The 25,581-nt window shown below is 41.0% G+C and overlaps 1 protein-coding gene across 1 annotated transcript in view; it reads right to left on the reverse strand.

Moving 5' to 3' along the window:
• Positions 1 to 25,581, reverse strand: part of LOC140924316 (obscurin-like) — a 143,490-nt gene that overhangs the window by 35,203 nt on the left and 82,706 nt on the right. The window contains exons 62-97 of the mRNA XM_073374347.1: positions 24,662 to 25,537; positions 24,058 to 24,183; positions 23,267 to 23,467; positions 22,508 to 22,559; positions 21,657 to 22,012; positions 20,573 to 20,878; positions 20,380 to 20,431; positions 19,595 to 20,007; positions 18,216 to 18,527; positions 17,582 to 17,618; positions 17,061 to 17,431; positions 16,607 to 16,682; positions 16,014 to 16,087; positions 15,358 to 15,639; positions 14,780 to 14,816; positions 14,024 to 14,316; positions 13,331 to 13,482; positions 12,662 to 12,872; positions 12,205 to 12,573; positions 11,385 to 11,693; positions 10,626 to 10,893; positions 9,929 to 9,959; positions 9,054 to 9,304; positions 8,132 to 8,198; positions 7,089 to 7,192; positions 6,895 to 6,964; positions 6,532 to 6,624; positions 6,325 to 6,417; positions 6,182 to 6,232; positions 5,959 to 6,036; positions 5,063 to 5,104; positions 3,717 to 3,851; positions 3,377 to 3,487; positions 2,631 to 2,697; positions 1,720 to 1,925; positions 867 to 1,188 (exon numbers count right to left, since the gene is read on the reverse strand). Of these exons, the coding sequence (XP_073230448.1) occupies positions 867 to 1,188; positions 1,720 to 1,925; positions 2,631 to 2,697; positions 3,377 to 3,487; positions 3,717 to 3,851; positions 5,063 to 5,104; positions 5,959 to 6,036; positions 6,182 to 6,232; positions 6,325 to 6,417; positions 6,532 to 6,624; positions 6,895 to 6,964; positions 7,089 to 7,192; positions 8,132 to 8,198; positions 9,054 to 9,304; positions 9,929 to 9,959; positions 10,626 to 10,893; positions 11,385 to 11,693; positions 12,205 to 12,573; positions 12,662 to 12,872; positions 13,331 to 13,482; positions 14,024 to 14,316; positions 14,780 to 14,816; positions 15,358 to 15,639; positions 16,014 to 16,087; positions 16,607 to 16,682; positions 17,061 to 17,431; positions 17,582 to 17,618; positions 18,216 to 18,527; positions 19,595 to 20,007; positions 20,380 to 20,431; positions 20,573 to 20,878; positions 21,657 to 22,012; positions 22,508 to 22,559; positions 23,267 to 23,467; positions 24,058 to 24,183; positions 24,662 to 25,537 (6,894 nt within the window). The remainder of the gene's footprint in view (positions 1 to 866; positions 1,189 to 1,719; positions 1,926 to 2,630; positions 2,698 to 3,376; positions 3,488 to 3,716; positions 3,852 to 5,062; positions 5,105 to 5,958; positions 6,037 to 6,181; positions 6,233 to 6,324; positions 6,418 to 6,531; positions 6,625 to 6,894; positions 6,965 to 7,088; positions 7,193 to 8,131; positions 8,199 to 9,053; positions 9,305 to 9,928; positions 9,960 to 10,625; positions 10,894 to 11,384; positions 11,694 to 12,204; positions 12,574 to 12,661; positions 12,873 to 13,330; positions 13,483 to 14,023; positions 14,317 to 14,779; positions 14,817 to 15,357; positions 15,640 to 16,013; positions 16,088 to 16,606; positions 16,683 to 17,060; positions 17,432 to 17,581; positions 17,619 to 18,215; positions 18,528 to 19,594; positions 20,008 to 20,379; positions 20,432 to 20,572; positions 20,879 to 21,656; positions 22,013 to 22,507; positions 22,560 to 23,266; positions 23,468 to 24,057; positions 24,184 to 24,661; positions 25,538 to 25,581) is intronic.

Below are 25,581 nucleotides of genomic sequence, written 5' to 3' on the forward strand. Positions count from 1 at the left end.
TATTTTAAGACGCGTGAGTACCAATACAAAGAAAATTATTAAAACTGCTTTTGTCTAGGTGAATGGTGAAATTTACTGAATCGTGCGTCACTCTCGCTTACGACCTTCAAAACCCTTCCAATGGCCAAACTTTTATTTCTCTTAATATGACCCTGAGTCAATCAAACATACATGAGAATAACGCAGATAATCACCAAAAAAAGTTGACAGAACCAGCGAGGGAAAACGGTACCAAGACTTTACTGATATCAAAGCCACCGCATAGTACCTTATTTTGCAGTCAACTCTCTCTTTTCTTTAGGAATGCCACCGCTAGGGTTAGTCCCCGCTGTTCGTCCCAGCTCTGAGGGTGTCAGTTTTCGCGAGAGTTGATTGCGGTTCTATTATGATGGCCTTTACTGTTAGAATGAGTGAATCTATTAAAATGAGACTGCTGTCTGACACTTTTCAGTGGCATTGCTACCTTTACGTCAGTGTGTTGGTGAGATAATGCTGCTGAGTTTGTGCTGATCATCTTTTCAAGTTAAAAATTAACAGATATTAACATTGGCCGTTTTCACACTGGAGACGGTCTGAGACGGATAATTTATCTTCAAAATCCGTCAAAATTGATGGAAAAACAGATGGATAAAGTCAGGCGGATTTTCCATCCAAAATAAAGACCGTTCCATTTTCAAATTAATACGTATTATCTGTCTGAAGCGTATTATCTGTCAGACGGATAATCAGTTTCTGGAGTGAAGTTTTAGCTGTTTGGGCAGTGGTCTCCCATTTGCCTTGTTTGACTAGAAACAAACTATACAAAACTATCCCACGATATTTTGAATTCTTATCCTCCTATTACATCAGAAAATATTGTCAATTACCTTCCCCCGTTTCCTTAAGCCGCGCCAGCTCCGGTTCAGATGCTTCCGAGCTTAGGTCTTGAGCGATATCGTCTTCTGCCCCAGCCTCAAGCTCCGCCTGGACTTCTGCACCAGGAATTTCCTCATCAAACCCTCGTTCGCGCAACCAGCTCGCTGGAACCCAGCCTTCCTTTGCCTCCCCATCTTTAACAGTCTGTACGAAGTAAAGATCACGACCGGAACGGAGAACTCGGACTTCTTCGCCGCGGCCCATGACTGTTTCGTGGGTTTCTCGTTCTAAAGTTTCCTCAGACAACCGATAGGTGGCACCTAGTTGGATGTTCTGAATAAAATGGTTGACAAAAGTTACAAATCTGCTTTACACCATATTGAGTTACAGTCAAGCTGATCACTAATGTCCAGGTCAGCACGCACCTTCAAATTTTGCCATTTTCCTATGTTTGCGCAAAATCGCAAAAATTGAAAGGTTGACCAATTGGCGTAAACAACATGCATGCATTATGGTGTCAAAAATTTTGTTTGTACATTCTCTGATTACAGCCACCCATTGCGGCATCCCGAGGGAGGATGAAAAAGTTAACCAACTTCATATATATTACCCACCCGATACTGCTTAACAGCGGGGATCACTGCAAGAGATTTGCTACGCCCCTAATAGTTCTATATTATAGCATCTTTACCAGCGTCTATAGCAGTTCGTGCTGTATAGCGATTTTTTGTAGCCAATTTATTATGTTAAAGACATTTTTGTGACAAGTGAATACAATTCGTAATTTTGAGCCTTTGGTGTTGGTTTTGACTACCAGTACCCACGCTTTTTACCGAATGAAGGTTAACGTTACACCTGACTTACCATGCCTGGAAGAGGTTCGGGGGAGTCTGGGGGCGTAATAGCCACGTACTGCTTCTCAACCTCAGCAATCAATCGAGAGTATGAAGGACTGGAGATAGTCTCCTTAACAGTCGTCACCAAGTTCCCTTCTGAGAGTGAACGGGTGGGAACCTGGACCGAGAATTCTCCGTAGACAAGCGATGGTGCTATGGCAGTGATTTGTGACTCTGTAAAAACAACATTAAAATCGATAATGGGTCAATCAAAATTAACCAATGTGCAATCAATATATTCTACTTCAATCAAAACTAATCACTGTGTCATCAATGATTGCGGCAAACACTTGGCAAACACTAAGAAGAGCAAGTCTGACACGACAGCGTATAAGAAGATTACAAGCGGTCCTACGTTAGCCCCTAGGAGCTATAGAGAGAGGTAATGCAAATAGATAAACTAGTTAGTAAAAATACGATGTCTCAATGAAAGATATATATTAATTTTCCCCATCTGGGTTACGGGACGTGTTATTATTCATTTTGAAGTCGTAGGAGCTCAGTCCATGTTCAATTGGTCGCTTAGGAATGAACAAAAAATAGCAAAAACCATTATGCCAAACAATCACACGAGAGGATCAAAGTATAGTGCTTTGACAAAAAAATATAAGTCCTCGGGGTTGTCGCACATAACGGTTAAACCGTATTGCGCCATTTCCATTAACGGATTAGAGCTAAAAAGTCCCTTTAAAAGCAGTTGGTATAAACCGTATCGACCGACATTTTATCAAAGGGAGAAGTCATATATTCATTTGCTTGTGCAACAGAAAAATGTTCAAAAGAGTTTTCTTATAACGTTTTAAAACAATACCAAAACAGATTTCAGCCCCTTTATCACCCTGAGTCTGTCACGTGACGAACCAGGCAACTGTGACTCACCTCCACTCAAATTGAGCAGTCGTTTGATGTCTCGTACCCAGCACTGCTTTGACCACTCGGTCTTTGTCTATAAAGATAAAAGGGGTTGTTATGACAATCCAAAACGGAAAGAAATTAAAGAAAAGATTTGTACCTGGCAAATTCAAATTTTGGTTACATAAAAAAAAAGTCAAATGGGAAGTTGCCACCACGTTCACGTCTGTGCGTCAACGATTGGGCGCTTTCTGATCAAAACGCAGGTTCATAACCCACGACTCCGTTCCATCTGTTTAGGGGCTGTTTTCTCTACCAGTTCTAAAGAACGTGGTGAATGTTGATATTCATCTCGTAACACTAGCAAAGTAGAGATTTACCTCACCAGTCTCTATGTCATGGGGACAGGAGTGATTCCCCAAAAAGGTTGAAGATCTACGCTCCAATGAAATCAATACCCATCCTGTTTTACCTTAATGGCTCCCATGACTCCTCTCCCCCACCCCCTAAGGTGTCTTTCCTTTGAGTTGTGTCATTCACAAGGAAGTGATGACGGCCATTGGGTAGTCTCTGTTACACCGTAGGAAATGTAATCCTTCTAACTAATTTAAATTTCGTGGTGCTGGCTATCAAACTGAGCAAGGCGTTCAATTTATAAATACAAGATTACTAAGATTAACGCCACTAATCAATGTTCTCAACTGTGCTGTTTCAGTCGATGTTTCTTCAATCGCTTTGTACTCTACGCTGTTGAATTTCATCAAACTACTCACCTCAAAGGTGTGGAGCACCAGCGCATTAGCTATGGAGGTGCCGACCCAAACCATAAAATGACGGGGTTCACCTTCAACGTGTTCTGTCAGGCCGACATTTCCACTGGTCAGCTGCAAAGCAGTGGAAAAAAACGATATAACGAAATATTTCATAGATAATTCAAAGTAAATAAATGAACATTACCAAATCAGTATTACTAGCAGGAGAAGATACCTCAAACTAGACCAAGATCTTTCGGATGCGTAGTCCTGAAATTTCAGTGGAGTCACGAAAAATGTCGAGTGCAAAGGAAGCGCACTAATCTACTTTGTTAACCCATTTCAACAACCTATTCCCTACCTTGAGCATGTTTTTAAAGATGAATTTCCTTCCTCCTTCTTTTCTCTTGGTATTTACGATTCCTTTCTCAAAGAGAAACAGGTCTCGCTCTTTTCCTTTTCCTCGAGCCTTCTCTTCCCAGAACAATACAACTTCCTGAAAACGTCAAAAAAAGCATTCATAAACGTTATGTACGACATTTCCTTCCATCTCCCATTCAACGACCGACAACCACGATCTGTTATCCATACTGAAGCAAGCCACACTGATCGGGCGCATTAAAGCGGTCAGCGCAAAAGGTAAGGTGAACGGAACACAAACTGTGACGGTGATTAGTAAGTGAAAAAGAAGAAACATGGGAACTTCATGCAATTCATCCCTGTATCTCTAGAGTGTGTTAGGCATGTGATTTAACCTTCAAAATTTTGAACCAAGTTGTTTAATCCCGACTTGCTCTGAAACTGGGTTAACTGCTACTGGGTTAACTCGCTAATTTAACTAACCCTGGATTTGCGTTTATCGTCCTTCGACAATACGGCCTCGGTCTGAGATGACTTGCTATGAAAACTGGTTGTTTTGCTCACATGCAAATACTCTTACAAAACCGACAATAGTCATGTTTGTCTCAGATTAAATTGCACGTGCAAAACAGCTTTTCAACGAGGATTTTACGTTTACTTTAAGTTGAAATTTAACGAAATTTAACAAAATCTCTGACATGCTTTCTTCGACTTTAATGTTTAAACTACACCTAACATTAGTCGTTGTTTATACTTTTTAGACAATAGTTTATTTTTCATCTCTCCAATTTAGGCGAGAGAAAAATGAAAAAAGCGTGTTTAGTTCATATTTCAAATAGTCGTACTCACTGAGAGCCAATATGACTACGTTTTAGTCAGTATTACTGTCATTAGGTGTTTATCACTTATTTTCTCACTTTGCTGTTTAAATGAGATCTTCACGAAGCTGGGTTGAGTATTTTTATTACGCTGTTTCAGAAGTAACACTGCCCTCCGTCTGATCTTGATCGAGCTGTAAAATATTAATATAATAATTATGTAAAATGTTTAAGTAGAGGAGTTAACAAAAGCGTCTGGGCGATGGCCACAGATGTTTAATAAAAATGACCCACTAATACTTAAACAAAGTAAACCTTGTTGATCTCAAAGATAGATGTTCCGTAGTGTAAGCTTAATACAAATTTACTTTAATTTCGTTTAGGAGATGAAGGGAGGGAGGGAGTGAATGAGGACCGAAAGCTCTTTCTGCTTTCAGCAAGCTGATTTATGTTGTTGGAACGAAGCTGATGTTGTTGAAAAAGATCTCAGCAGTTTTTTTAGATTGCCTGCCGTGTATCCAATTCCTACCTGTCGAATAAGTCTGCCAAGGTCTGCAAGTGAAACTTCTCCCTGTCAAAGTACAGAAACGACTTTCAATAAACACTTTCGTTATCCAATCATAATCAGTTTTTTTTTCTGTTCTGTCAAATGTCGATAGGCAAAGGAACACATGTAAAGTAGCTGTCGCCCATAAGCACGCAACTAACGGCAAAGGAAGACAAAGCAAGATGACCGAAGGGTTGGTTCATTCACATTAACAGCTCCTGTCCAGCACAACATGGCAACTCAGAGGAGAAAAGCCTTGACTTACCTGAAAAAACGTATGATCCCAACTGCCAACCAAGCAGGGGGACGGCGGAACAAAAAACTATATCATAGGTAGGGCAACGAGGAGCCAAAAAAAAATAAAAAATACACACAAAACAATGCGCATGCCCGAAATGTAAATCCCCGGATCCACCCGAATCTTCCAGCTTACTGTGATTAGAGGGAATCTCATTTAACGGTGGGTCAGCTGGTCAAATTGGCACTTCGTCAGTTGGACAATTAGTCCCTCTGTCAATAGGTAAGTAATCCGACAGCTAGGCATGTCAGTCATCTTATTATCCACTCGGTTGGTTCACTAGCCAACTTCACGTTCGTGAAAATCGACAGTTAGCCAGTCATTCCCGTTGTTCGTTCAGTCAGTCAGTCCTTCAGCCAACCAGTCAGCCTTCAGGCTAATCAGTTGTCCATTCATTTAGGTAAGTAAATCGATATTTAGTTCCAGTTAACCATTTCGGTAAGTCTATATGTTTCTTTGTTTTCTCGGTCGCACCGAGCAATTAACGACACCCAGCCTACAATCTTCTTCCAGATGTTCTTGACCCAAGCAACAGCAAGTGTAAAAATAGCCCATTTCAAATTTTTAGCATATTACTTACGTGGTAGTTTTCTATATGGGACTTCTGTATCGCTTCATTGGCTCGTCGAGAGATGCTGGATAAAAATATGAGGGCAGCCTGCAAAGAATTTCAAATTATACGTAAGTCTGACAGCACTTTGAAGTCAAACTGGGACTTAATAGTGACTGTGAGGATGACTGCTTAATGCAGGTCGACTTAATACAGGTTTGGCTGTATTTCTTTCCACTGCGACTTTTCTCACCTCAAAGTCTGAGTGCTTCAAGTTCGCCCGCACTGTAAACTTGAGCAGCTCCTTAAAAAAGACAAATAAGTAGTGAAAAACAAACCAAGCAACAAACATACAAGGAAAGTAAGTAGTTATTGTTCTGACATGTAGACTCTCACCTTCAGATACAGAACGTATTCACTCAGTTGCCGGGCAGGTTTCGTTAGATACTCAGAAAGGTGCCTTTCGTCTTTTGTGTCTTCTTTGAACTCCTGTTTACAAAAGTTAAAAAAAATACGACTCAGTTTTGTTTGAAAGGTTTCAAAACCAGATGCTAATGCGGCAAAGTACCACAGAAACCACAGTTGCAACATAAAACCACTCACCGCCCAAAAGTCGCCCACTTGTTCCTTCTCCAGTGCTTCATTAGCCAGCGGTCTACTGTCAAGGAACTTGATGTACAGCTCAAATTTGGGTTTCTACAAAAACCATATCACATTCTCATGCACGTTATTTTCAAAAGAAAAGTAAAGACAGACGAAGATATGACGTTATATCAAGCACGAGGCAGCACGTTTCATCACAATATTAATTAACTCGAACCTCATCCAAAATACCTCGCTGCACCTCGCACTGTAACTCTCTTCTCTGAGATTGATATGTGATGAAACACTGTGCGTTGTGCTGGATGAGTGACTTGAAATTCTTAACTCATCAACAAGAACAGACAGGTAAAGAGCACGACTTACGTGTCTCAAGATCACTTTTGGTAAGTCATCAGGATTCTTTGTGCAAGCTTCGAGTTCATGTACGAATTGTCTGCAATCAAAAATGAAACGACCAACAGTTATTTATAACTACACAGTTTAATAATACTACCGTAACGCATATCAAAGAAAATCAAGAGTACGTTTAGAGTCGACTGTATCACACAACTCATCACCTTGTGTGAAAGCCATAGATATCTTTTATGTTGGCGAACACCACGTCTTTTTGAGTAACAACCTCCTCAGGAATGTCATCTACCTCAAGCTCAGCCAAGTGACACTAGGAAGAGGCAAAGCAGACAGGTTAACGTGAAACTTTTGACAGCAGTCCAGAGTGGATCACGGTGATGGTAAAATTGGCGACAAAATTAGTTGAGACACTTAGCCCCAAACAGCCTTTCTAATGATTTGTCAAATTAAAAAAAGGAAAATTAAGCTTTCCTTCCCCCACCCCCTCCATGCAATGTTGCGCTACTGTTCGAGCTACCTGTAGAAAACAATCAACCCCGCAACTTTGAATGGAAGTGGGGGGGGGGGGGGGGGGATTGTATTGTTCTCCAAAGTTACCCCATTTGAAGACAGAGTGGTCAAGCTTCACCTTAGCGTCAAACGGCAAACGCCAATTTGTACCACGTGATGAGGTTTCGCATTTACTTGCCGTTTACTGTTCATTATTTTTACACACAAATTAGTAGTTTCACGCAATATTTTATCCATATTGAATCTGTTTATTTTATATTTTGAGAAATTCTTAACTCGAATCTGACGTTTGCCGTTTACCGTATACGTGAAGCTTAAACTGCCTCATCAGTTTTGACGCCAATTGTATGCGCCAAGTTTTACTACAACTTCCGCCTCCAATGAGATCGTATGAAAACTCACCTCTTTAAAAGATACTTTAAAGTAGCTAACTCAAATTATCGTCCTGAAAATTCGCTCACTCGAAGGTAACCCGGATTACGTTTCGTTTCTTGTGGGCCGTCTTCAACTGGTATTTTTGGCGATTAACATTACTGGGTCTTTAACCTAAGTTATGTATTCCTTGGGGAATTCAACGAAACCCTAGGTTTCTTTCACCTCCTTACGATAACCGAGGCCCAAAATTTGTGTCGTTATTAGTTATTTCATTATTATTAGTCATCAGTTATTAATTGATATGATCAGTTAACCACTATTTTCACTCTAACCGAACAGCATTGACAAGAAATACAGGACTTACCTCAACAACTGTGCGGAGATCATTAACGTATTGCTTTTCAGACTCGACCAACTCACTAATCACGCGTCTACAAAGAGGGATAATGAGTGAAATGTTAATATAATCAGTCGAACGGTTGTCTGGAAAATGTAACGCTATATCACTGATAGAAACGTTTAGGAGCTTTTAAGCATTCAGCTGTTTATGAAGGGTCCGTTTAACAAAATCTAAATGGTGCCGCGATGCATTTCTGTGATACGGTAAAAGTAAGTTCAGTATGAGTCTCAAGTGCATAAAAATAAAACGAAATGAATAGGAAACCCTAGTCTGCTACACAGCCGTTTTTAGTGTCGTCACGCAACGCTCCTCCCCACTAACGGCTGCTGAAAACCGAACTACATTCCTTGAAAACACAGAGCCCGTCAAAATTCAGCGACGATTGATTGATTTGTCGAAAACTGAGAAGCGTGCTAGCTGCCTAGCGCCCTGCGGCTCACGTATTGTCAAATTTCTTGTACATGATTGGTTTGTTCGTTAGACCACAAACACAAAGGGAAAGGAATGTAGTTCGGTTTTCAGCAGCCGTTAGTGGAGAGGAGCGTTGCGTGACGACACTAAAAACGGCTGTGTAGCAGACTAAGGAAACCCTCGATCTGTTATTACTGAGTATTATTCCTAAGTGTACTGTTAAGCTGCGATCAGACGTTGTTTTTTTCTTCATTTTTTTCTTTTCCTCTCTAAGAAGACAGACAGGGAGATAACAAATAGGGAGGGCATGATCGCAGGCAAGGCAACTGTTTATTGTGCTTCACAAGGAGAGATGACGACTCCTTGTCGACGAAATAATCAAGCAAAAAAAATCTATTTTCTGTCTGTTTTATGCTAATTCCGGGTGAATCTCCCAAACAGTAAAATCCACTTGATAAGAAAATGAAGTTCTTACTCTCGGTGATGTAGTGCCTCCTTCTCTTTGCCCTTGGCAGACTTTGGGGCCTTCTTGACATCCTCATCTGGAGCCTTAATAATTAAGACCCTTGGTAAAAAGCCAACAGCTCCAGAGGTGACAACACAAACCAAGAAGCTTTCATAGCCAATGTCATCAAGGATCTCTAATGAGTCCCCTTCATTCACAGACACTTCGCCAGGGGCCTTGGCTTTGTAGTTGGTTATGCAAACGAACCTCTCCTTTTCAACCTGCAAAAACAACAATAATAACAATGTGGATTAATCAACAGATACACAAAAAAATAAGAAAACTTGAAAATGGAAAAAGTGGAAGCATTTTTACCATGTTTGCTGAAAAACGTAAGACGAGATAGCGCTCATACTCAACTGACGCTTACAATTTGATTCCCAGCATACCAATCAAATTTATTTAAAAGCTGCTTTGCTTTACGTTACTGTAATAATCGGTTTTTCATGTTTTGTAAGAGGGTTCTTACTTTTGAGTCTGCTAATTTAAATCTCTCGTAAAACCATTTAAATCAAGTGTACATCTATGAGCAGTACTTTTATTTACTGTAGTTTAATAAGCTGCACCTGGTCGTGCTAATTCAACATTTCACAAAATGAAATTCAGGGTCGGTATGTTTCTTACATTTTACGGAAGGCAGCTCAAAATGAAATCCTTAACTCTTTAAGCCCTAAAATTGATCAGCATCAAATTTCTTCTTGTAATATAAAACATAGTGGTTATGAGAATTAAGGACATTATCGGACAAGGTAAAATTCCTTAATATTTCATCAGCTTCTCTCCACTAGAGTTATGCATCTAATAAACAGGGGCACTAAAGGGATTAAAGGGTTAACGTCACTTACGGGTGTGGGTATTCCTGCAGTTTCATCTTCCCTGAAAAAACAAAGCATATAGTGGAGCTTCACCGTGAGAAATCTAAAGAAAATTATTTAAAAAATTTATTCAATGGACCTCTACCGCATTCGGGGAATTCAGAGGCTTGGGTGGACAATTTCATAAAGACAACTTTCACCCCAAGCCTGGAGTAAATGCTTTTGTTCACAGGAATGCGGGCACCGTCTACTGTAACAGCATTAACTGGAAAGGTAACCATACAAAGCCTTTTGACATGACGTCAGGTCCACCATGTTGGTGTCCCAAAACAGTAACACGGCAGCGATATTAGTTTCGCAAACCAGTCCTGTGGGAGTTGAACTCTTTTCTGATGTACACGCTTTCTATTATCGCATTAAACCCCTTGTTGTCAGTACCCCTTCGGTACTGAAAACAAAATGTCGGGTAAGTGTTGAGGGTCCGTAACTTCAGTTTGAGACTTGATTGTGCAGATTTAAAGTATTGCGAGTATCGTGGATAATTTAATAAATGTTTGCATTTTTCCTTGATTCTTGGGTAAGGGGGATATTGGGAATAGTCAGTACAATGCGTTTCACTCTAACTTCCGCAGATTTAAATTAATAATTTATCAAACGGAATAAGTCACCCTCCCTTCTACCTCGACTTAACCACCTGAGTTAAACACCCAAACTATAATCTATTTACCCTTCGTTGTCTTTCTTCAGACATGTGTGTCGCACAAATCCGATTTCTGAGCCACGTGACACTCGTCTAACCAACCAGAAATCAGGACGGCTTGTGTCAAGGACTTCAACTTTGTCACCCTTCTTGAGAAATTTGTTTCCAGTCTCCTCTGAGTAGAAGTCTTCAATGACGGTGTAAAGTTTGAGTGTGAGGACTTCTTCAACTCGAGACAGGCCTGAGCTTTTTCGAGGCGGTTTTTCTTTGGGAGCAAGCACGTTTTCATCCGTTGCTAGAAAAAGAAAACTTACTTTCAATATAATGTTCCTGACGGGCTAAAGATGGTATTTAGACACTGGGGGAACAGATTGGCAGGTCAAACCATCGCGGAATTCAATATGAAGCTTCAGGAAAGTTGCCAGAAATCTACCTTTAAACCTGTCTGAAGCAACCAACAAGACATTAACATAGGCACTACAGAATGTAACTAGACAGCTTAAGCAGCGGGCGTTCTTGAGGTCACAAACGCCGACCGAAAGCTACCGTGTATACACTGCGCATTTCGTTACGTCCGAGAGGTCAGGTACCCGACGCCAGAACGCCACTTTCGAAGTTCAAGTTTGCGTTCGGATAAGAATTGTGTGGTAGTTCCCAAGTAATTCTAGTCCGGGTGCAACTAAAGTCCGTGACCTCAAAAACGTTCGCTGATTAACCTGTCTACTATTTTACTCCTACTTTAGTTGACTCCCACCAGGTGTTTTACTTAAATAACCGTTGACGCACCTTCAACAAACAGATGCGAACTTGAAGACACATCTCCATAGTCATTGCTGGCGGTAACCTTATACTCTCCAGCGTCCTTTAATTTTCCTTCAGTTATCAAGATGGAGTGAAGGTTTTCTTCCTCTAACACTTTAATGTGCGGAAATCGTACATCCGTGATTTCTTCACCATCTTTGTACCAAGAAACTTTTGGAGTTGGTTGTCCAAGCACGCGCACATCAAATCTTGCGGCGCTTCCGTCCTCGATAGAGCGATCTTTTAACGGAGCAGTAAATGAAGGAGGTTCTCCTTCAGATTTGGATTTAAGTTCTGTGGTAAAAAAATAGAAATTATATACCGGAACAAATTAAAGAAACACAAACAAACAAACAAAATGATAATTTTGTTAACGGTCCATTCACACTAAACAAAGAAAAGCCTTCAGGTGACAAATATTTTGCTCCACTTTTCTATATCGTTCTGATATTTCAAAGCTAAAAGCTTAACACTCAACAGTGAAGAGACTAGAAAACTTTAAATTCAAAGAAAAGGACGACTGCAAACACGAGATCTTCTCAAAACAAAGTAGCGCGTGCGCGTGAACCAACGTCATTTAGGCAGGGGGTCAATTTAATAAAACTTTTACAAGTGTAATTTACAAGAGTTGCTATTGTTTCAGACTCTAAAACAATGGCTCAATTGTAAATTAAACCTGTAAAAGTTTTATTTAATTGACTCCAGGAAAACGCGAGAGCCGCCGTCACTCTACGACGGGTTTATCAAATGTTATAAAAATTATCATTTTGCAGTTGGCAGATAGAGTTAGACACTTATGTTTCACCTTTAACAGTTAGCCTTGATTGACATGCCACAGAGCCACCCATATTTGACGCCACGCAACGATACTCGCCCTCGTCCTCCACGGCTGCAATATTTATAAGCAGTGAGTAGGCCCCAGTCTCCGTGATAAACTTCACTCTTGTGTCCTCTTTCAGTTGCTCGCCATTCTTGTACCACGTGACTTCCGGTTCCGGTATTCCTGTTACTTTGATAGTCAAATATACTGTATCTCCCTCGGTCACTTCATGGTTCCGCAACTCTTGTTGGAATTCAGGAGAGCACACGCTGTCACGTGATCGTCGGCGTTCCATCCGGGCATTCATTTTCTCTAGTTGCTCATCATCCTGTGATGAAGACTCTGACATTGACTCTAAAGTAACAAGAGTAGCAAATAAATAATTAATTAATTATTTAAGGTTCCAAGCAATAAATAAAAAATTTCTAGCTAGGGATATTACCTTCTACTAGAACCTCAGCCGAGCAGGACGCGATACCACAGTTATTAAGCAGAACGCATTTGTAAATTCCTTCATCTTCATAGTCGATGGCACGGATGTCTAGCGTATGGGTAGATCCATCTGAAGACTGGCTGAATCGGGGCTGTGATCGGATCAGGTCGTTGTCTTTAAACCACTCAGTGTTATCGATAGGCTCTGGACCGGAAATCACCTGCAACAAAATCACGGACTTGGCGTATGAGCGGTATATTTCATGAGGACTTTGAGAACCTTTCCTCACACTTATGTCTAATTTGTTAGCATAAATATAAAAATAGCTCTAATTCAACCAAAAGAAAAAAATCCTGCAGCATTCTGAAAGGTGTGACACACGATGTCGTCGTACAAATACACTAAAAGGAAGGCAGATCAACTAAACTAAAAATCTACTGTTTGGGCTGACCAAGCGAGTTAATGAAAAAGGGGATATTGTTGGAAGCAATAATTTACACCACGAGGCAAAAAAATTTCTAACTTGACGTTGATCAAGGGGGGAGGGGGTGGGGGCAACGGAATAAGCAATTCAAGGATTTTTTATTTTCGCGTCCCTAAACTGAGAACCATTTGCATCTATTTCAATGAAAGTACATTACACAATTCTTGTACCTAGTGTTACAGCTGTATGTTTACCTTAAGGACGATATTATCTCCATGATTGATTTCTACGTTTTCCAACGGAGTGACAATGGTGGGCTTTGAGCCACTTTTTGACACCACTGAGCGTTTGGTCAGGGGTAGCCCCGGGGAAGCCCCCACGGGGCTTTCTGCGACGGACTCCGATTCTAAAACAAAAAAGTTTGCTGTGACTATGTTGAGAGTTTGAACCGTAACAACGTTGCCTATGGCAAACGAATTTGCGATAAATTTGCAATGACTACGAATTAGCATCCACTGTGGAGTGGAGCGAAGTGGAGACTATATTTACAGATAGTTACAGGAAAAACTGTTAAGCTTGGGACCCTCTAAACTAAGGAAAAACTAAAGGAAAGGTGTCGAACACGTCTTGGTACAGCAAGTATGACTAAGACGGGTTTTTCCTTTTTTTAACTTGGCGTTCCAGGACTAGGCCATTCACTCCTCTTAGCTCTAATCTTCCGATATGTAACAATCTTTAGTCAATCCCTTTAAATTACTTGTCTTGAAATTTGATTCTGGCTCCTACATTTCCACACCAACATACGTATTCACACTACAGCGGTTTAAATTCGTTGGCGGTCATTTCGTTTATTCTCATCAACTTCATGCTTAATAACAAGTGATATCGTAAGGAGAAGATCGATGTTGGTCACTTTAGGTGGGGGTAAAAAAAGAAAACATACATACCTTCCACTGTTATCTTGGCCTCGCAAGACTGTGTCCCAGCTTTGTTGGAAATCTCACACTTGTAGATTCCCTGATCTTGAGGCTGCACCTCAGATATCTTAAGAGTGCAGTGCTCTCCATCGGAAGACATTTTTAAGCGTTTTCCGTACTTAATCGGCTCGTTATCTTTAAACCAGCGTATCTGCAATGGCTGGCTTCCAGTCGCGACCACTTCGAGCTGTGCTGTAGAGTTCTTTAAAACACACAAGTCACTGCACTCTTGGACAAATTCAGGTGCCATTTGAGATAGTCGGCTACAATAAATTGTATGATACAACGAATAAGAGAACGAGCTTGATGAGGTTGCGCCTTTCTTAGCCCTTGGATAAATTTATCAATCAGCTATAGATCGTCTACTCATGACCACACGGCGGTCATGTTGGTATACCTAAACAGTCCTCTGGGTTTTTTTCCCAAGAAATTAGCATAGTTGCTGCTTACGTGAGTGACAACAATCCATGGTATTGGTGTCAACCCCTCGAAGGGATAGTGGTACACCCTTAAATTTACTATGATGGTCTGTCTCTAAGACTCTGGACCTGTTCCAGAGATGAATTTGCGACCCTGTTACAGAACGGAATGGACATGGCAGAGGCTTGGGAAGCATACTCAAACTGTTGCTCAATAAGGGCTCTAACAATTTCTATAATCGGTAACTCTCTCTCTCTCTCAATAAAAAAACTGCAACAGCAACAATAAAGAACAAAAAGCACCTACCGTTGATTCATGATTGTTTGAGGAACTTTGACCTTTTCTGCAAATGTGGAATCAAACAAAGCGCATTATATAAACCTTCTTCAGACATTGAGTTCAACGAGACATTTTTGCTTCCCTTTTTTTCACGGGCATTGTGCCCAGGAGGAAAGAGAGAAACTATGGAACAATTTTCAGTCCCTCAATTGATAGACGTCGAACTTATGACCTTCGGATTACCACTCCAAAATGTTCTACCACTGAGCTAAAGGAGAATCGCAGGAGTAAAAAGCTATAACACGAGATTCATGTGACAAACATTCCACATAGTGCAAGGACTATTAGGTGGAGAATATGCCCAGAGTTACACAAATGCGATGGTGAATTTTAATTCATGTGAATAAAAGAGATTAATCTTTCTTTAATGAGTGATATGGGCTACTTGGGAAAATCAGAGTTCTCCAAACAGGAGTCGAGCCTAAGGCTGTCAAACATACAAAACTGGAATTTAGTCGCAAAGGAAACATCCTCATTTGAGTGTAAAAATTAATTCTAGGGCCTTACACTATACTTCGAAATTAACAACAAACCAATTGGGTTACCTTCAACAAGAACTTCACAGTCGGTATGAATTGAGCCTGCGGCATTAGCAGCAACACAGCGGTACACCGCTTCATCTTTCACTGTCACATTAAAGATATTGACAGCGTGCATTTCGCTTGCACTTATGATGGCAATGTGATGGTCCTCCTTCAGTTCGTGGTCGTCCTTATACCAAGTTACCCGGGCCATGCACTCAGGAGGTACCTTGACGTCAAGTGTGAGGTTGTCGTTTTCTTTGACCTGTCTGTCCTGTAGCTCCAGACGGAAAACCGGTTTTGGAACTGTGGGGGTTAAAAATACGATCGTGTATAATTATTTTAAGACTCGAGAAGATCGTTATGATCAAAAATAGAAGTTAAAACAACTAAAATATATAACTGGATGACAATTCTTTATGACAATGATGTTTTCTCTAATTCTAATTGTCTCCATGACATTGCAGAGAATAAACAGACAGAGCTACCTTTGTCTAAATACTGAAAATCATATATAATTGCCAGAAATGACCTGGACAATGGCTTATCATTTTCAATAAACAAGCTAAAGGTACTTGTCCACAAAGTCAAAAGCTGCATCAGGAACTGCGTCAGTTAGTCTAATGGCTGCAAGAGGGAAAGATAAAAGCAAGTATTGATCAATCATTTAATTAGTTGACCTGATTTTGAAGTTGGTTTGGGTTTCGGCGCTGGTGGAGGCGCTGATTTCTTTTCCGTCGGTTTTGGCAGCTCTCTGAAAACGAAACAGTATTTTTTTAAAAAATCATTCTTCCGTCTTCTTTTGTTATAAACAATTAGTTTTTTATAATTGCTAATCGGCAGACCCAAGGGAAATAGCCTGCGTGCAGACGTCTCTTGTACAACAAAGGAAACAGCAGAAGTCTGCACACAGGCTAAAGGAGAACAACCAGTAGCATATTTTGGAATAAGATTTATCATTTTATTGGAGTCTGGACATGTGTTTTTAAAGGCAAATATCAACGGTTAACCAGTCTTCGTATGTAAAGGATACTTCAGTCAAATTCCAATGCTATGAGCTGGTGCTTTCTCTCTCAAAAGGGGCCTCTCACGTTGTGAAAAACTTACTGCAAAGTTACAAAACATTTCGGACCTTTCTTCTTGAAAACAACAGCAACAAAAAGACAGCGATATACTCCAATACAAGACTTGCACTTCTTTAATGCATTTATCTTGTTATTTATTTATTATTATCATTTTTTTTTTTTTCAAATAGAACGTCCGGTTTACTTACTTTGAAGATGTTTCTTCCTTTGCAGGAACCTCGTCTTCGGAAGTTCCTTCGCTTTCCTCCTCTGTAGATTCCAGCCCTGCAATGATAACAGTGTTAAGAGTTTTTCTTTAAGCATTTAAGACAATACTTCTTTGTTATTTAAAGATGATAAATTTGGAGCCAACATGTAGTAAAGCAAAAAATGTGCTTCACTAAGCTCGGAATTTGCGATTTGATAGATGATATTTGATAAGTCAGAAAATAATTATACGAAAAGTTCGTTCTTGTACTGTTCTCTGGGGTAGAAAATGGAAACAAAGCGTACAAGTGCGTTCGTCGTCGAAAATCTTCACCTACATTTCTGCTCTATAAGACATTTTACTTCAGGCGCGACGGTTTAACTCCCTAGTATTAAACCTAAAGAGAAAAAGGCGCAAAAATCAATCAATCAATCAATAAAACCAAAGAAACGTACGCTCCATGATAAGCTCAGCAGTGCACCAGATCTCTCCTTTGACGTTGGCGGCTTCACATTTATAAATTCCTTCATCATCGGCCTCAATATCATTCACGGTCAAAGAAAAAGCTCCATCATTGTCTTCGTCAAAGCGGAGATTTCGATTCTCCTTAAGAGGTTTGTCATCCTTAAACCACCGTACTTCCGGTTCTGGGCTACCTGCTATTTTGACCTCAAAGCGGGCTGCACTTCCCTCAATGACTTCCGCGTTACGCATGGTGCGAACAAATTTGGGTGGAGTCGCAGGTGCACCATCCTCTAGGTCAGGAGCACGTGACACTGGGATGTCTGTGACAACTGTCACCGTTTCCTCGACTGGTATCTTGGGCCTAAAATGAGAAGTCATGAGTCAATCAATGCTACAAAAAGTCTATTTAGTGAGGAGTTTCAAGGTAAAACCTCAAGAGCAAGATGGAAAACAAGAAAGATATCTGTGTCTTATTTTTACTGGACATATATACACAGTTGAAAAAACTCACAGTGACATAACTCCTTCTTTGACCTCTTTCTTGGGTTCTAAAAAAAAAAGAAAAACTTATAATATACATGTACATTCCACTCACTGGTTCTTCCTACTTCCGGCTTGTCGCTACCAATATAAATCATTTGCTTTTAGATCCTGCCTCTTTTTAAGTTCTAAATGTATCCAAGATGTGTTATATTATTTTGCTAGTTTAGGAAGAGTCATCATGCAGTTCTCTACTGCTCTAGTATTTAATAAGACAGGAGTTACACTCTGCTGTTTAGTAAACTTCTTGCATGTTTGATTACATAGAGTTTAAAAAGATTTTTTAGTACTTTCAAGAGTGAAGTTTATTGGGATTAAATTATTGGAAAACTGACCAGCTTATCGCGTTCGTCAGAACGCATCCTAATTTTGGTGTTCCTGTGGTGCAACGCCACAAATTTTCGACCGTCGATTAGCCGCCCCCGATGATTTTATCAGGGGGCATCTCGGCCGGGAAACTGGACTCCTTTCGACTCGATTGTTTTCCGGTAGTGACGAACGCGGATCCGTAATTAATGATTACCCCTAGTTTAAAGCTAAGCTTAAACAAACTCTCCATCTATGTGTTATGTTGGTTAAATCAGAATCTTAACTGCCACACTTACCTTCCACACTGAGATAAGCAGTGCAAGTGACTTTCCCGGCTTTGTTCTTAGCAATGCAAGTGTAGTCACCCTGGTCAGCGGTCTCTGCCTTGGGAATACGGAGTGAATGGACGCCATCTTTGTCCTTGTCAATCTTCACTCGGCGGCCATCTCTTACTGGTTTAGCATCTTTTTGCCACTCTACCTCTGGGTCAGGAGTTCCGGTGACCTTAACCGACAGTTTTACTTCTCCCCCTTCAGTTACACTTTTGTCCACCAGCTTCTCCTTGAACTCGGGACGGCCGGCTACTTCTTGTCTTGGTTTGGAAAGTGCTGAGACGGAACAAAATATAGGTCACCGACATTTGTCTCAACTTTAACACAACACAAGCACTTTTTTAAAAGGCCACCCTTTGCCTTAAAAGAGTTTCCAAAATAAGGCTTACGAGTCGGTGCTTATGCGAGACCTTGAAATTGAGATATTCTCTAAAGCCGTTACAAAATGAATCAAAACAAGTACCCTGGTTTTCCTATCTAACCTCAAAGCTGTCATTTAATCATAAACATGTGACGAGCCACACCTCATGAAGTTATCGAAGTAACAAGGGTAGTGCAAAATTAACGCTAATTCCAATAATTGTACCGTTTAGAGCTCACATTGCGGGTGGCCCCTCCTACAACACTATCTACAATTGGTATAGGTTTTAATCGCGCCGAAACCAATTGCTGAACAGTTATGACTTATATTTCCTGAAACCACAATTTGCCGTCTGTCCCCCTCGAATTGCGGGGGCAAGTCGAAACACCTTCCAGTAGATTTTAGTTTAACTGTAATGATTGGTGGCTGATTAGTGGTTGTTTCCTATGACAGACGACCAACGACATCTCCAATGGCGCATCGTTTAACGATGATGTAAAGGTTTGTTCACTATACTATAAATACAGTTGAACCTGTATTAAGCGGCACCGTATTAAGCGGTCACCCTCTATTAAGCGGTCAGTTTTCAAAGTCCCGAAAATTACTTCCCTTGATGTACTGTAATTTCGACCTCCAATAAGCAGTCGCAGTCACCGTTTGCAAAGTCCCAACGTGACTTTTTCTATTGTCTTAACCTGTATTAAACGGTCACACGGTGTCAATTACTTGTTCATGAATACAGTTTCAAATACTGTAACACGCGAGATACAACAATTGATTTCCTTGTTTATTTTCGCAAGTCATTAAAACGCCGGAAATGAATGTTTCTGTTTGAGGTCAAACGTCTGATCTGATCAGCACTGGAGATCGAATTCTTTGAACTGTATTTCTTGCAACCTGTATTAGGCGGTCACCCTGTATTAAGCAGTCACTTAGCCATTCCCCGAGGGTGACAGCTTACCACAGGTTCGACTGTACTCACCATTAACAGTGACTTTAGCTGCTGTGCTGACACTTCCCGCTTTGTTTGTAGCTTCACATTTATACTCGCCCGAGTCCTCGACCCGACAGTCCTTTATCACAAGCGTAAATCCGCTCACTGATTGGCTGATGTCAAACCGTCCGCCAGCGCTGATTGGCTGATTATCCTTAAACCACTGGAACGAAGGCTCAGGAGTGCCCATAGCCCGGCAGGCTAAGCGAACCGAGCTGCCTTCCACCGCTGACTTGTCTCGCAGTTTGAGGATTAATTCTGGTTCACGGAGACGTTCTTTCGATTTCGGGGGCTCTGGCCTGGCTTTAGGCGCAATTTCAGGGGGTGCTGATTTCTCCACTGTGGAAGCAACAGGTGCAATGGCTTCTTCGATAATGGCGGCAGGTTTCCCAGGTTTTTCCCTAGAAACAACAGAAAGCTTTTAACCTGAAGGGAATTTAAAAAATTACTCTCAAGTGAATTTCTTCAACCGTCGCGCAAACAAAGCATGAACGCTAGGTTTACACAGTAAATTGGGCTTCACGCTGTTGCGGTTAACTTGACAACTGAAAGCAACGCAAATAAAAAAATCTATAAAATAAAATACTTACATGATTAAGAATTAACAAACAGAATCATTTACTACGTTGTTAAAGAAAATAACGGCGTCGCCGGATGAAAGATGATTCGGTAGTTTGGTCAACGAACTGCAGCTACATTTTTTTGGTTTCGTAACAAATCGAAATAAAACATACCACAAACTAAAGGCACAAACATTTTCAGGCCACACATACTTCTCTTTTTCTAGTTCTTGCTCGCCAGCAGACTCGCTTTCTTCATCCGTTACTATAAGAAACAAATAGGAACAAAATTATCAAAACTATGAGAACGACAGTCGAAACTCCTCCAAGTGACCACCTAAAATGCCATAGAGAAACCCGAGACTGTTGTTTATTTTCTACAAAAACATCTCATTAAGCTACTTACGCATGACAAACAATTCTGCTGAGGAGTGTGCTTTGCCGGCGACGTTTCTAGCCACACATTTGTACACGCCTTCGTCACTTCCACTTACGTCACTGATTACAAGCACTTGTAGGTCTCCTTCCTCTACAAACTTGTACCTTCCACCTTCCAATAGGGGTTCATTCTCCCGGTACCACCGGACATCCGGATGAGGGTCCCCAATCACCCGGCACTCCATACGAGCTACTTTACCGGGTAATACGTCTACATCTTGCAGTTTTTGAGTAAATCTGGGGGTGGTCCCCTCAAATTCAGGCTCCATGTCGGCTAGAGAAAGTACAAAAAATCTAACTGATTTCAAACTAATCGATATTTGACTAATACTTAAATATACTTTTCTCAAGGATATCATTGACATCGCAGAATCTTTTTCGCATTCAACTACAGAGAGCACTTAATAAAGAGGGTCGCGGCTTGCGTGGGAAGTAGACCAATTTCGATATCTTAAAAAAATTCATGCTTGGTTCCGAGGTTTGGGGGAATAAAGTAAAATAATAATTATTCATCGCTGAACCTCAAGATGTTTCATACACATCAGTGTGCTTTGTCACCCCGAGCCTCGAGTTGGTGCCTTTGTTCACAGGAGAGCGGCAACTGTCTTTAGTCCACATTCCATACGAAGAAACTTTGAACTCGTTCGCACCTAAACTGCGTATGCCAGGATTACAATTGTAAGAAAACAGACGGCTTAATCTCATTAATGCCTTTGTAAATCAAACTTCTAAGCTGGCAGTATAGTAAGGGCGCGACTCCTAAATTCCCAGTCGCGCTTTAAGGAAAGCGCGACCTAATCTGAGGAGAGTAATACAGTCTGCATAGAAATCGTTAAGTGCAACCATTTAAACCAAGGCTACAAGGTAGTAATTTAAAGTGCAAGTGACACCTGGAGCGTAACCATTCAAACCAAAGCCGCCATTTTCTACGTTCAAACATTTGGAAAACGGAGAAATAACCAAGTGATCTAATTTTTGACGCGGCGCAGCGGATAAACGTCCTTCTGCAGTACGTTCAAGAGCGCTCAGACGATAATTTTGACATAACTTACGTTCAACATTGAGGTAAGCATTACTTTCCACTTGACCGAACTCGTTTCTGGCAACAAACCGAATATGTCCAGCGTCTGTCCTTTTAGCGTCCGAGATGTTAAGGGCAAAGAGATCTTCGTCACGCTCACATGTAAAGCGGGGCCATTTACTAACAAGCTGTTCATCCTTGTACCACTCCGCTGTCAAAGGGGTTTTGCTAATCACACGGCAAGCAAACTTTGTCACGCCACCCTCTTTCACGTCACGATTGCGTAACACTAATGTGATGTCTGGAGGGATCTTTAGAGGGCCGGATGACTCAGCGTCGACTTCGTCTTCTTCAGTGTCATCTGAGAGCATGTCGAATGTCGACTCCCTAAAATAAATAATAATGATGATGATAATCATAATAATGATGATGATTTTCATAAAGGCAATGGCAATAGCAATGGCAAAGGTTATGAAAACGATAACGACAATGAGTATTTATGACAATGGTTCCTTGTGTCCATATCGCTTATGAATATTAACTCCTAAAAATGCAGTTTTTACAGTTTAGCCTAAGTCTCATTTGGTCCTCTTTCATTCAACAGTGTCGGATGCAACACGTAAGATCTGCTTGAACACCTTTATGGACGGCGTTCAATGACGTTAAATGTTTCGGTTGATGACGATTAATCAGATTAAAATGAGATGAAACTATTGGGCCTAGATAAACATTCCGCACAGTTGGAAGTTGTTGGACCATCACGTTGGTTCTGTCCAAACGTCATTCCCAAATTCCATGCACCTGAAAAGAAACAGGTCCTGACCCATTTACAGAAAGAACAGAAAATAGCACAAACACGATTCGAACAATCGCTTGACTCACCGAGAAAGACGCCTGTCAATGTCTGACCCACTTGTAGAATCGAAGCCATGGGCTGTGAAACAAAACAAAATAGACACGATTACTTGGTGGCCTGATACTAAATTCAAGTCGGTTCCAAAAAAGGCTCTAAAGGAAAGGTAGAGCATTGTCACATGGCTGAAAACAGTTCACTTGAATTCTCGTGATTCTTATATCCAAAAAGGTGAAGACAATCTCGGCATGTAGCTTAACTAAAATATATACCACCAGCGATCAAACCGTTTGAGACATACCCATTAAAAGGCATGCAATTTCTCGGCACTGATCTTTGCGGACTCATTGCCAGCTGTTCACAGTACAATGAAATACACTACACTACAATTAAGTGCGATTAGAACATTTCTGAGTTAACGAATAAAACATACAAGGATGAAGTTCGGGTCCGCCCGCCAACAGCAGTAGCTTGAAGAAGTGGGGGATAATTTGTTTAATAACCAAAACTTACTTTACATGGGGATCCATTCCTTTAATCTCATGACCTATATGTTTAGTGTTATTTTAAGGAGAAATCAGATGCCCTTAGGGGTTAAAGCATGCACGGAAACCTCCCATAACTACCACACCCGTTAAACCTCTGAACAGTACGGGAAATTTCTCAGTCTGCGGGGCTAAGGCGCTCACGGGGTGTTCCCAGCGGTGCAAACATTCGACCCCCATACGCTTCAAAGCTTTACAGTCAAGTGCCAAAGCGCCACTACTACTACTACTACTACTACTTACTTTCTATGAAGAGCTCCGCGCTGCATTGAGCCTTTCCAGCAGGGTTGCTGGCCACGCATTTGTAGCGTCCTCTGTCAGATGATTCAGCCTCTTTTATCAGCAAGGAGCACAAACCGTCATCTTCAAACTTGAATTGTAACCGCCCTCCTTCACGGATTACTCGGTTATCTTTGTACCAATCAATTTCAGGCTCAGGATTTCCTATTGGAGCAAACATCACCCTCATTGCCAGCACAAAACACATTTGAACCCCTTACTTAAGTAAAATCCCGATTTTTCGAACCTCATGAGCACAAAAGATTCGCTCGTTTGCCTTTGTTGAGGCCAACGTGCATGGTCCAACCTTCGAAAAACCTACAATTCTACCAAGGCCAAGTTAGCTTTTTTCCTGGCCTGAGTCTAACAATGAAAAGTATAGTACTCTACTGTCGTGTTTACTTTTCATACTAACTTGCTAATCTGCTGATGCGAACCTTAATACTCAAATCAAACCCATTTTGGAGGACTTAAACGTTGGACTTATTTTTAAATCTTTGGTTTTCACCATATTAAAAAACCAAAATTGGACTTTTTTCACAATTGGATTTTGCGGGGACGCTGTTTGGAGTGAAAGTGACAAACAAAATTGACTTAGACAGGGGAAAGTCTCCACCACGGCAAGGGTTCACTTTACTTTTTTTTTTAATTAGCGTCAAGCGACTCCATTCATACAGTTACAAACAACCTCATCTACACTAAATCTTTTGATAGTTACAAGTTACAAACAAAACTTGAGAAAAAAAGTACTGTACCTTTGACTCGAACATCAAATCTAGCAGCACTTCCTTCAACGATCTCAATATCCTGCAGCCTCTGAATAAACTCTGGTTTTTCGGCTCCTGGTGGGATTGGTTCACGTCTTAGTACAAGCTTTTGTGCTGAAAATTAAACAAGACATCATAATCAACAACGTAACTTAAAACTATTGGCGATGCTACGATGTGTTCAGCTGACCCAAGTTGGTCGACTTTACTGAGCTTAGACGGGTTACACGATTCGTGATACGAATTGACAAGGAGGCGAATGTTGAACGGATGCTAGCAAAATTGAATAGCAGGGATTATTATTCCATTAAACGTCTTTACAGGAAAAGGTAAGCTACAACATTGCATCGATCGATGTAACACCCAATACTTAAGTTTCTGAACAATCTCACAAGCAAGGGACACATTTGCTTCGTGGCGCTTTATTATACACGCGAAACAACAATCGTAGCCCTATGCCCATGGTAGAACTTTCCAAATCAAATATGGCGATTACAAATAATGGACGCTCTCACCTATACTGCACATTACCATCACTTTACAGTGGAATCCAGTCTTCACTGTCTACTAACAGATCAAAGAATGCACTTACCATTGACCTTGACGGTAAATGGCTTCACAGCGGTGCCAGCAGAATTTGTGGCTTCAACGCGGTAATTCCCTGAATCACCTGGCACTGCTTTAGGGATTAACAAAATGCTCTTGTCACCTTCCGTTTGTAGCTCAACTCGCTTCACTCGTCTTGCAAGACGATTATCCCTGAACCACTCAACTTGCGGCGTAGGCTTTCCTTTCGCTTGCACAACAAGCTTGACTGGTGCCCCTTCCCACACCTCAAAAAGCTGTTCCTCGCTTCCTTGAACAAACGTCGGCGCAACAGTTCTGTCATTAACCTTCAATTCTGCTGAGCAACTGACGTCGCCCGCGCTATTTTTGACAACGCATCTATACTGCCCGCTGTCTTCTCGTTGGCAATCAACAACTTTCAAAGAATATCTCTGCCTGTCAAGGTCTTCACTAATGGTGTATTTTTCTTCGCTCGTTATCCTCATTTTTCTCAAATACCATTCTACTTCAGGCTCGGTTTTAGCAATCACTGCAACTTCAAACACGGCTTCATCGCCTTCTACGACTTCCAGATCTTTCATAGTTTCTTTAAACTCGGGTTTACTCGTCGACTCACTCACAGTAAGCTTAGCTGTACAATAAGCAGTTCCTGTTTTGTTCTTGGCTGTGCATTGATATTCCCCGCTGTCTTCAGGTCTAAGATCAGAGATTACAAGAGAGTAGAGGTCACCCTCCGCCTCTGTCCGTACACGCCGGCTTTCAAAGACAGGACGGCCATTTCTGGTCCATTCAATGTTAGGTTTAGGCGTTGCATTTAAACGACATTCCAGCTTAACTATCGCGCCAACGGTAGCTTGTGTGTCTTGTAACGGCTGTATGAATTTTGGTGCAGGTTTCTTGCCTGTAACAAAACGCATAAATATCAGCAAAATCATCAATTACCTA

This window comes from Porites lutea, chromosome 14, assembly GCF_958299795.1.
Source record: "Porites lutea chromosome 14, jaPorLute2.1, whole genome shotgun sequence".
NCBI lineage: Eukaryota > Metazoa > Cnidaria > Anthozoa > Scleractinia > Poritidae > Porites > Porites lutea.